At 36.0% G+C, this 12,526-nt stretch overlaps 1 protein-coding gene across 2 annotated transcripts; it reads right to left on the reverse strand.

Annotated features, from left to right (window-relative positions):
- Positions 1 to 191: 191 nt before the first annotated feature.
- znf598 (zinc finger protein 598) lies at positions 192 to 11,847 on the reverse strand. 2 transcript variants are annotated; one of them, XM_051888302.1, is made up of 12 exons: positions 11,522 to 11,845; positions 10,597 to 10,709; positions 9,029 to 9,158; positions 8,727 to 8,938; positions 8,066 to 8,283; positions 7,862 to 7,979; positions 7,613 to 7,788; positions 7,441 to 7,525; positions 5,132 to 5,982; positions 3,153 to 3,312; positions 1,990 to 2,134; positions 192 to 1,506 (listed from the first exon to the last, which is right to left on the reverse strand). In XM_051888302.1, exons 1-12 carry the CDS (start codon positions 11,837 to 11,839, stop codon positions 1,150 to 1,152), a joined length of 2,883 nt encoding a protein of 960 aa, XP_051744262.1. In that variant the 5' UTR covers positions 11,840 to 11,845; the 3' UTR covers positions 192 to 1,149. The 2 variants fall into 2 exon arrangements, with proteins under 2 accessions (XP_051744262.1, XP_051744263.1); XM_051888303.1 differs by lacking the exons at positions 192 to 1,506; positions 1,990 to 2,134; positions 3,153 to 3,312 and adding an exon at positions 3,392 to 3,737 and having other exon boundaries at positions 11,522 to 11,847.
- Between the last annotated feature and the right edge of the window lie 679 nt (positions 11,848 to 12,526).

The raw sequence follows: 12,526 nt of genomic DNA on the forward strand, positions 1-12,526 counted from the left end.
CCAATAAAGAACCTTTATTTTTAAGAATGTAACATCTCCTTTTGTGTTGCACTTAAGAAAGGGTTTAATAAAGTGACAATTGTAATTTTTCATGAACTCTTCCTCTAAATATCGTTGTAGTAAATATGTTGCACACAACGAACAGATGAAGTACAGACACTAGAGCCATAGTAAATTAATCTAAAGATTGATAATGTTTGACCAGCATTTATTCTGCAGATATGTCCCGACACATCACAAATTTTTGGCAACAGGGCCGTGCCACAATTAGCAGTTCCTGTAAGAGAGATTAGAAATGGTGAGCGTACTGAAGTCTCAACAATCATTGGGAGGGTGAAAAACCATTTAAGAGGCTCAAGCACATTGGTAATTAACAAAAAACTAACCAAACAAATTAGTACAGATGGATAATTATCTAATGTGGTATTTTATATAAAACATTCTGTAGTCTGATCCTATCTGCCAACCTTTCAAAATGTCCCTCTGGTGTTATCTGAAGGCAGCTGCAACTTTCTCACACTGATGTAGTTGTGTAACAGAGAAAAGACAATCACATGAGCCCTAAGGAGTGCTGAGCGGTGCATTTTGTTCCCTGGCTTGATTGTTTAGTTGCAAAGTATTTAATCACAAACCAACATTCAAAAATGTCATTTGTCAAAAGTCAGTTGACAGAGCATTGTAGCTTACTGTAAAATAAAAACTATATATTAACCATTCATTTTTATGTGTTTGTAAACAGAAATGAATATATTTCAACTGAACGGCAGGAGCATTCTGAAATAAATAGGTTATTTTTCAAAGGCAGCCAACCTTACAATTTAAAAAACAAAAACAAATGACCATGCTAACAGCACTGGAAAAACCTGATGAAAAGAAGTTGTCAAGATGAACTGGAATTAACGTTAGAACTCAAGCTTTCAAGTAGATTGAACCGGTTTCTCTTCAAAACAGTTACAGTTCTACTTGCATGTTTTAGGGTTGATCTTTCCTCTTTAAAAAAGTTGTTGTCAAAACTTTCTGAACCTGAACAATCCGAGTAAACATTATCACTGCAGCTCCGACAACCCCTCCTTTCAAGCTTCTTGCAATTTCCTGGTGCAGCTCCAGGTCGCGTGTCACAGACAGCCGTGGACTTGCGCCTGTTGGCAGCTAGCTGATGATCTTGCTTATGGCCTGTAGAGAGGGGAAGTCATCATCGCCAGTGTGCAGGGTGTTATGGGTGTTGAAGTCTTTCAGAGCCAGCACCTGTTTACAGGTGGGACACACTTGGCAGTCCAGCTCCAGGCTGTTGGTGGTGCCTGTCTGCCAGGCTTTCTTTTTGTTTTTTTTAGGCTTAAAGCCTTGCTGCTGTTTCTCGAGAGCCTTAAAGTCTCCGTGGGCAGTGAGAAGCTCCTGTTGCTTGCGAGTGTCTGGAAGGAGAACCAGCAGCTCATTGAAAACTCTGTTGAAATTCTCTCCCAGCAGCTCCTGGCAGCTTTTGTAGTACTGGACAGCAGGTATTATACCCTGGTCAACAGAAAAAGAGAGTTTATTAAAATCCAATAAAGGACAAATATTAGAGATCAATGTAAAATATAGTGTGTAAATGGATTTTAATAAACACCAAGGTTTTTTTTAGTTTGAAATTTTTTCAAAGGATGTATAAGGAAGTGCGTATCAAAGTTTCTATAGTGGCTGTTTTTTTTTTTTTTGTTTGTTTTTTACATCTTTTACATTTTAAATGGTCCTGCAGGATGTGACAAATAAAACTTAAAAAACAATATATTAAATTTTTATTTGTATAGCACTTTTAACAATACAAACAGTTTCATTCATGTTTCAAATATTACAATAATTTAAATATATTCAAAAATATTCCATATTGTATGCAGCATAGAAGCTGCATAATAATTATAAAAGAAATAATGCTGCTTAAAATAGTTTTAGACATTGCATGACTAATAATCCAAAAGCATTTCATATCAATATAATACTGAATAAAAAGTGTACCTGTCTAAATTGGCCTGAAAAGTTTTTGAACTCATTGAACTTGGTTTCATCATTTTGAAGGAAATTCTTAATAGACTGAATAAGGTCCATGTTTCTCTGCTGGAAATTTTCAGGTATGAGGTAGGATCCAATAGCAGGTGTCGGTCTGAAAGAAAACAATACCTGAATGAATGAATGAATGAATGAATGAATGAGGTAAAACATTTAGAATCATGATAAATATATTAAACATAATTCTCTGTTGTGAAGTGATTTCTTTAGGGAAATATACACCACCATTCAAAAGTTTGGGGTCTGTACACATTTTTTTTTATGTGTTTGGGGAAAAAAAAAAAAAAAAAAAAAGTCTCGTGCTCAACAAGACTGCATTTTTTCATCAAAAATACAGTAAAATAGTAATATATTGTAATAATATTTCACAGTAAAATACCTGGTTTCTATTTCATTATTTATGTAAATGTAATTTATTCCTGCGATGACAAAGGTATCGTTGCCATCCCCTTTAAAATTATTTGACAAATAGGTTCAAAAGAACATAATTTATTTAAAAAAGAAATCTTCTGTGATATTATAAAATGTCTTTACTGTCACTTTTGACCAATTCAATGCTTCCCTGCCAAATAAAAGTACTCCTTTCATTAATACTTTTAAATAAAAAAAAAATAAAAAAAAATCAAATTCAGCAAATTTGTATTCATAAAGTGACTCAAAAAATGCACTATAATCAAAATTAGAGTATTTAGACATTTTCTGGTAGTCAAAGGTTAGTGGATCAAGTTCATAGTTAATAAGATAAACTACACCTGTGACGGCTCTGATAGGGCACCTGAGGGGAACTGACTCCATAAATCCAATACAAATCACCAGTTGATTAAACGTAATTGCAAAAAAAGCTCAGAAAAGTGAATTTAGTGCTGAGAAACACTCTAGCATGCCACTTGGTTTTTTTTACATTAAACAAAATATATATTATATATTGGGGCATTATATTGACATTCTCTCATATATTGGTTTTGAAACAAAGACTATGGAAAAATCCTTATTAGTCGACAATATGGGGTTTTGTTTCAACTTTTATGTACTCAAAATACACCAGTGACATGGAACACCATTTCCCTCTCACATCACAAACGCCTGTAACAGTACACATCACGCCCTCTAACCTGTTAACAGCAGACACTGACGATTCCACCACATTACTGTTGAGCGGGATGCCGGTGAATCCTGGGGGAGGTTTGCTGACAACAGGCCCGAGGCCAGGAGGAGGAGGCGGCGGCGGCAGCGTACTCGGGGAGCTCTTCAACGGAAATGCACTTTTAAAGCCTACGAAACACAAGGAAGCACTTATGAGTAGGGCTGCTAAAAAAACCTGACAATGCAATATTTTGTTTTTCTGCCATATATATTGTGATGTGACAGGAAAAACAGGAAGTTTTGCTAAATGACTTGAAAAGCTCTATTTGGAAAGAATAATCATTCGAGAATGATTGGGGTGATTTTGTTAGGTAGTGCATCTGCGTAGAAAATAAAAAAAGAATTTTTTTTTTACTTTTTTTGTACTCTGAAGGCTTTAAGAGCAAAATCCTAAATGATATGGGAAAAACTTGAAAAATTGTGGTGTCTGTCAGAGCCAATAGCCTCGTGCGCAGCGCTGCTACTAGCGCAGTTGTGTTTCAGGCGACCTGAGTTTAAGTCCCAGCTTGTGGACCTTTCCAAATCCCACCCCCCTCTCTCTCCCACTTCGCTTCCTGTTGAATAAAGGCAAAAAAATGCCAAAAATAAATGTATATAAAAAAGGAAAGACAGTTTTGGTGTCCATACTTAGGTTTACCTTTACAAGAACCAACTCAAACCACAGAGTGAAGCGAGTTTAGATTTTTCTACAATTTCACATTCACACTGTTTTTGAAAATAAATTCATTGTGACTTATTAAATAAATATCAAACATAATATATACTGTAATACTATTGTGCTGTAAAAAAAAAAAAAAAAAAAAAAAGTAATTATTTTACTGTAAAATTACAATATTACAATTTAATGGTATCAAAACAAAAGTGCTTTTATTCATCAAGCTTTTATTTTGACAGGTTGTCATAAATTGTGTGCTTCACTCAAACCAGTAACAAATCACAGCCTGTGAGATTTGACAACCACACTAAGCCATATCATGATATTTTATTGCAATATATTGTGTAGCCCTATATATAAGCAATGTCATTTTGGGCATTGCCTCTTTTAAAGGGTTAGTTCATTTCTGAATGAAAATTTCCAGATAATTTACTCACCCCTATGTCATCCAAGATGTTCATGTCTTTCTTTCTTCAGTCGAAAAGAAATGAAGGTTTTTGAGGAAAACATTCCAGGATTTTTCTCCATATAGTGGACTTCAGTGGGGTTCAACGGGTTGAAGGTCCACATTGCAGTTTCAGTGCAGCTCTACATGATCCCAGACGAGGAATAAGGATCTTATTTAGTGAAACGATCAGTCATTTTCTAAAAAAATAAATAAATAAATAAAAATGTATATACTTTTTAATCACAAATGCTCGTCTTGCACTAGCTCTGCGATCCGCACGCATGACGTAATCACATTATGAAAGTACTGATCCAGTGTCTACAAAGCAAACGTGCAAAGACTAAGCCAAATGTCCTTAGCAAAAAAAAGAAAAAAAAAAAAAAAAAAAAAAAAGGGTAAAACAACCATATCGGACGATTTTGAAGTTGGAGAAAAGTTCTTCACCCTACCGCGTTACTACCGCCTACATCACGTGTGACCTTTCCAATGTGACTACGTAATCGCATCACAGTGCAAGACGAGCATTTGTGGTTAAAAAGTATATACATTTTTTTATTTTTTATTTAAATGACATTGTTTCACTAGATAAGACCCTTATTCCTCGTCTGGGATCGTGCAGAGCCCTTTGAAGCTGCACTGAAACTGCAATTTGGACCTTCCACCGGTGAAACCCACTGAAGTCCACTATATGGAGAAAAATCCTGGAATGTTTTCCTCAAAACCTTAATTTCTTTTCGACTGAAGAAAGAAAGACATGAACATCTTGGATGACATGGGGGTTAGTAAATTATCAGGAAATTTTCATTCAGAAGTGAACTACTCCTTTAAGAAAGAAACCCTCTTACCAGGTGGAGGTTTTTTGGAGATAAGAGCTGGGAATTCCTCTTCATTGGATGGAGGGGCTTGGTCAGTTACTGGCTGCTTTAAAGGGGAAGGAATATTTTCAGGAAATGATGTACAGGACAGTGCTTCTGCTGGCTTCTCCATGAGTCCATTTATAAATGAGTTTGTTTTGGGCGCCACGGGAGCTTTGGCGAGACTGGTATCTGGTGGCTTCATCTCAGGAACGTTCTCTTTGTGAGCCATTTTGGACACGGACTCCGGAGTGTGCGAGGGGGAACCCAGAGATGAAGTTGTCGCAGGCTTCTTCTTCTTACTGGTTTTGGGGTTGGGCTGAGATGAGCCACCTTTTACCGTCAGCAAAGTGGAAATGTCAAGCATAGTTGGTACCGTTCTGATCTCCTGGGCCGTTTTACCACTCTGGGGATCTTCATCGTCAGACGAGGATGGACATTTCACTTTAGGTGGAGCTTTGTGGGTTTCAGCAGAGGTGAGCTTCTTTTTGCGGCGAGAAGAGGCGGCAGTGAGAGGCTGAGGCATGCTTCCACTGGGGGGCGGGTCACTAGCAGACAGTATGGATGAAGAGACTACATGGGCTGTTTTGGTGGGGAGAACCACAGGTTTATTGGGAACCACCACAGGTTTGCTTCCAGCTTGAGACCAGGCTGACGTTGTGTTCGACTGGGGCTTCAGTGGTTTGATCTTGGAGACCAGTGCAGGGAAGTCCTCCTCCTGGAAGGATGAAAGTTTCTTGGGTTGATTCGTGTATGCAGGTGTCATTGGAGTGGAAACTAATGAGCCAGACAAACTTGGAAAATCATCTTCCTTCAGGGAGACAGAAGTTTGTTTGATAGTGCTGCAACGAGAGGGAGACATGACATTGTTAACTGCTGATCTGCTGATTATACTCAATGTATAATACTAGATTAAGTGGTGCTTGTCAATGCAAAACTCGCAACAATGATGTTAGGGCATTTCTTGCTGTTGCTAGTTCTAAGTGCCCACCAAGAGTCCACCCCTAAATCTCTAATTGATATTTTGGTTGGTAGAAAGGGTTGTCGTCCTCTTTTTGACATCACTCCCCATTTTGTTTTGATTTTTTTTTTTCTGCATATATTTGCATGTCGATTGCACCATATGGCAAAAGCAGTTTTGTTTATATATATATATATATTTTTTTTTTTCAAAGAAATAAAAAGATTACACCAAAATAGCCAAACAAAACAAAGGTTTTGTTTTCAAGAATTCAGACATTATGTATTCCGTCATTATGATTTCAGGAGAGTTGTATCAGTATTACTATTTTAACAAAAAAAAAAAAAAAAAAAATTAATTTGAATTCAGACATTAAAAATACCATGGAAAGGGGAGTATTTTCTGAAATATTATTATTATTATTATTATTATTATTATTATTAATAATAATAATAATAATAATAATAAAAATAATTAATTAGGATTTCCTTTCATTATGATTACAGGTAAAGTTAATTTAGAATTATTTATATGCCATTACAGTTTTTATTAATATTTACATAACTTTTATTTGAATTTTTTTTGTTTTCATTTCAATTTTAGTTTTTGGTAATTTGTCATGTATATTAGGTTTTTTATATATATATATATATATATATATATATATATATATATATATATATATATATATATATATATAATATATATTATATATATATATATATATATATAATATATATTATATATATATATATATATATATATATTATATATTTCTATTTAGGTTTAATTTATTTTTATTTCTGTTTTTATTTTTAGTAATTTTAGTATTTTAACTTATTAACTTAAACCTATTTTATTTCAGTTAGTTGCTAAGGCAATATTTCTAACTTTAATTTTTTTAAGTTTAATGTTGTTAAAAATCATCTAATATTCATATTTTATTTTATTTACTTTTTATTTCAAATAATGGAAATTATTAATAATAATTTTAGCTTTAGTTAACAGTAACAACACTAATTTCAGGACAGTTGTATCAGCCCATCATTTCTGACTTAGAGCCCCCTAAAAAAAAACAGCAACATAAATTTTAACTCGGGCATTAAATACATCACAGAAAGTAGTGTATTAAAGTCACTGAATGTGATTAAATTAATTGATCTGGACAAAATAAATGAGCAAGCAAACACAACTACTAATAAAAATAAATAAGTAAATTAAAAAAAATAAAATAAAATAAAATAAATAAATAAATCAAAATTAACATTCCCACATGAAAAAAAAAAAAAAAAAAAAAACATAAACGTGACAAATTTGACTAAAAACAGGACAAATATACCTTTGAATTGGGGCTGGAGGTGCAGCTGCCCCTAAAACTGGGAAGTCCTGACCAGCCAAAGAGGCATTACTCTTCATTGATCGAGCTGAAATATAGTCAAACATGCAGTTTCATTCCTTTTCAAAGAAAAACAAACCGATACAACAATTTGCCACATTTTCAATTCTCATACCTTGCATTTCAATCGTCGGCTTTGCTGTGCCTCTGTTGTTTCTCATCTCATCCGGCTCCATCTTTTCCTCTTTGCGAGGTTTCTGACTGCTTCTGTCCTGCGCATGGTTTCTCTCTTCTTGCCGGCTGACCATTGAAGCTCGCAAAGCAGCGGCCATCTCTCGGTCCTCTTCCTCTCTGCAGACAGCAACTCTCTCAGTCTTCCATAAGCACTCTTATTTGTCAGAATACAGCACTGATGAGGACCTACCTATTATATCTCCAGCTCCTGACATTCTGCTGTCCTCCTGGGCCTCGTCCTCTTCCTGGCCTTCCCTGTCTGTTGAAGCGATCCGCTTCCTCAAAGTCATCGCCACCAATTACCAGACCTTAAAAAAGACATTCACATGAGTTTAAGGCCTGCAGACCCTGAATAATCATATCCAACTCGCAAAAAGAGCAAATTCTGCTTTACCGTCATTTCTTCGTTGCTGTCTGGGCGCATAGTTGAACTGAATGTCGATTTGGCGATTTTGCCGTGCCTCTGCTCGGCTTTTGCTGTGGGCAGCAGCTTTGTGAGCCTTATAGTCAATCTCTGTGCGGAAAGCGTGAGTGAACTGCTCTGTACTGCAGCGCCCCTCCTCACAGAGATAATGGCTCTCTCGGAAGTGCTCGCTGAGGTACTGATAGTCACTGTAGGACAAAAATATAATGTAAATTATGTAATAATGACTGTGTAGCTCAGCTGACACTAGGTATGTTTACATGCACTACTTTTCATCAATTGGAATGAATCTAACCTGATTTCAGCAAATATTTAGTTCAGTCTCATCTACTATTTAGTTTGTAAGATGTAAAACATGCACACATTTTTTTTTTAATCTGATTGAGAAATTAGTCAGATTCAAATGTTTACAAGCTTTTATTTCAGATCTACACAGCCCTTTTCAATCCGATCAAAATTTAATTCGCATCAAGCTCAATCGGATCGACTGAAGTGTTTACATGAAGGCTTTTCAGTGCAAATGAGGCATTATTTGGGTGCATGTAAACGTTGCTACTGTGAGTTTCTGGAAATAAATGTTAATATACGTAAAAAAAAAAAAAAAAAAAAAAGTGAAAAAGTGGTCTTTTACCTGTAATACTCCTGAGCTCCATCTGCATCACAGAAATGGCAGAAGTAATGATCTCGTCGCAGGTGTTTCAGTAGCTCATCATTGTCCAAGTATCGATCATCACAAAATTTACAAAGCGGATGCCCACGATGCGAGGTATCATCCGGGTCCCCTTGCGTTCGATGGCGAGCCAGGTCTTTTCGATTGTACCACTTCCGCTCGTACGAAAATATCTGTACACAGTTGAGCAAACCATTCATTGTACGAATGAGGAGCTTGCAAACAAAATAATTCAATAATATTTTTAAGATGTAATACACTACCTTCAGATGCTTAGCACATAACTTGCAGCAGAAGAGCTCATGTTGTTTCCGCATATGTTGCTCTAATTCTTCAAATTTGGAGAACACTTTTGGCTCTGGGCAATGTGGACATTCATGTAGCAAAATTTTCCTGCATTTGTGGTAAAAGATAAAAACAGCTTGTAAGTAACAAGCATCATTATATATTGTTGATATTAAGGTAGAAATCAGGGTTGGGCGATGGTTTTGATGGCAATACAAAATTAAAATATAGTGGAGACCTGAATACACTTTCTATTTGGTACAACTAAATTACATCAGAGTTGGTATCCAATTCATTTTTGTGAATATGTTTACACTGTTCCACAGAGTTGGTTCAAAACAAAAGTGTCTTAATGGTGGGGTAAAAGCCATTTTTCAAAAACGCTGTTGGATATTGTTGATATCTGAAATCAACCCAAACAAACGCCTCTAAAACTCACCCTCCAATCCTAACCACCCTGCTCTGAGTCGGTCTCGAACCCCGGCCCGTCCGCTGCTTTCAGGCGAGGCGAATGCACTACCAATGACCCTAAACACTGCATTCTCTAGCGGTCGTCAGTGTGCAGTGGTTTACCTGCTCAACTCTCACTATCTGGCCACTGTTACACACACAATATGGGAGTGGATGTCTGTTTATCACAGCTGACGCACAACAAAATGATGCTTCACGAAAAATAAAGCGCAGATGATGAACGAACGACAAGGAAGCACAAAAAATGAACGTACAGTACACAAGAGTAAATACAAACAAGAGTTCGTTGTTAGTAGCCAACAGCACAGCAGCTCCAGACAATTAATGACACTTAAACCCAGTGTTACTCACATGTGAAGCAGAATCAAAGCAGTCTCTGCGTCTGTTTTCAGGCCTTCCCGCTTAGCTCTCTCCAGCGCTGGAAAGCTTTTCTAATATTAACGCGGGTCCTAAAGCACTTGCCCAGTCATAAACCTTCATTCCAGTGATATTCTTTTGAGCTCTTTTCTATTGAGTCTCATGTAGTCTTTATTCAAAACTCCCTCTTGCTTGTTCTCTCTCCTCGACCGTCATATGCCCCTTAATGCTGATTGGCTACAGGTTTGTTGGTGTCGGCCGACTAACTTTCAAACAGTGTTTTTGAAAAATGACTTACCCCACCTTTAATGTGCCATTTTTTATGTATTAAGAAGTCTTGGTAAAATATATATATATATATATATATATATGTGTGTGTGTAGGTAAATATTGCAGTTTATTACTGTGTGCTGTTAAATTATTGTTATCATAAAATATATACTGTGGTGCATATAAGAAAATTTTTAAATATACATTTTCCTTGTGATTCTTTAGAGAAACCATGTGGGAAACATGGCTTGATTAGTTTTAACAATTTAATTTAAAATATATTTGGCAACACTGAATTTTTGGTTGAAAAGACAGTTTCTATGATTTCTGAGCTATATACTTAGCTCAGCTATATATAATTTATATATATATATATATTGTCAAAAGGCATATATATTGAGACAATTTAGCATCTCTGCTGGAGAAAAATAAAAGGTTAATTGAATACCTGAACTGTGCATAGATCTTCCCATCTCCAAAATATATGTCATATTTCTTCTCACACTGATATTGATGAATTTTCAGAGCGGCAAATGGTTCAGGTTTCTTTATGAAGACCACCTGGAATATTAAGAAAAATAATAAATCACATTATTAAATACAGAAGAGAAAAAAAAAAATTAATGAATGAAAGACTTCCTTAAACAGCATGAACAACGTTGTCAATTAAGCATAATGGTATATCAATGTCAGACTTGCTGATTAATGTAATTTGTGCTTAACAGGCACTTTAGAGCCACGTGCACTCTTGATTGATTGACACGCGAGTAACTCACTGTCAACATGACGTCACACTTTGACAGCCTGTCAGAGAAACTACACGTCTGGTAGTTTCTTTCTAACGGGGGTTATCTGAAGCTGATTACATAACAGCACAATTCAGCTGAGCTGTCCCAAAATCATGTGTATCTGGATATTTAAAAAGAAAAACTTAACTTTGTTCCTAATGTATCCATGGCTGTCATATATGTGTTAACAAAAGTGAAGTAAACTACACCGTCTGAAGGACATAGCATAATAAGTCAGCTAGTTGTCACGGGAAACGTCAGGTAATAAATCACCACTGCTATGCTAAACCAGCTCACATCTAAACTGAAATCAAGTTTCAGAGTTTAACGACAAGCAAAAACAGATATCATAACAATTACTCAAACAACAACTACATCTAGTTCACTTCTGAAAGATGACAAAACTGAACTAAACTTTTTCAGGTCATCTCGACCTGACAAACACAACCGCTGCCATTATAAATCGACATGCTAGCTAGTGTGATGGGAGTGGTGAGGTCGTGTTTCCGCGTAGCTGTTTGCCGTGTATATGGTGTGTCCAGCAATCGAGGCCTGTGCTCGCTATTGGAGGAGAGGCGGCGGTACCTTGTCGAGCTGTTCCCGGCAGACGGCGCAGTACTTCTGCTCGCACAGCACCCGCATCTTGGTGGAGCAGCGGTAACACACCGGGTGATCGCACTTCCCCACCGCGAACATGTCGATGTCCTGGCAGCACAGCACACATGTGCTCTCCGCGTCTTTCTTAGGGGTGGATTCCATACTGTTAGAAGGCACTGGCTGTGTGTGCTGTAGTTTTCTTGGTATAATCCGTATGGATTTGAAGGGCTTGTTGTAAACGACAGTACGGGCAGTGAGGCCGGGTGAAACGCGCTCCTGAGTGCGTAATCGTTCAGAGCAGTGCATTATGGGGACTGATCCGCTCGCCGTAGACAGGAAGAGCTTTTATTATGAAACACCGGACTTTTACACCGCATTCCTTGAGTGAATTAAATTATAGTAATATGCTTGAAATTATTAATATAATAAACATTTCATTTACTAATATTAATTTACTAATACTATTAAAAGACCAGAACATCATTATATCAGTATGATTTAATAAACAACAAAAAATATATATATAATAATACATATGTATTATACATTTATAATAACATCAATTTAACTTAAAATTGGGCTTTTGGACAATTTTTTCTCATAAAACAATGTGCAAAACCATATAAGATTATTTGAAATATATATTGACATAATATTCATTCAACTGTCAGTATTAATAAAAAAATATAGCTGCAAGCAGCAATTAACGGGGTTCAAGCGTATAGACCCTTTTCACATTTCCGGGTTTCTCAGAAGCGGAAGTCGTCATAGTTGGGTGAAATTCTATAGCAGTGAATGAGACAATACATTAAATATATATGTGAATGAGAATGAGAGAATACATTAAATATATATATATATATATATATATATATATATATATATATATATATATATATATTTGTGTTTCCATTTGCTCAAATAGCAAAAGAAAAACTCCACAATAGTGTTTTCACAACTTTCAAAAAGAAGAAAAAAAATAGAGAGCGATTG

The sequence above is a fragment of the Ctenopharyngodon idella genome, chromosome 3 (assembly GCF_019924925.1).
Source record: "Ctenopharyngodon idella isolate HZGC_01 chromosome 3, HZGC01, whole genome shotgun sequence".
NCBI lineage: Eukaryota > Metazoa > Chordata > Actinopteri > Cypriniformes > Xenocyprididae > Ctenopharyngodon > Ctenopharyngodon idella.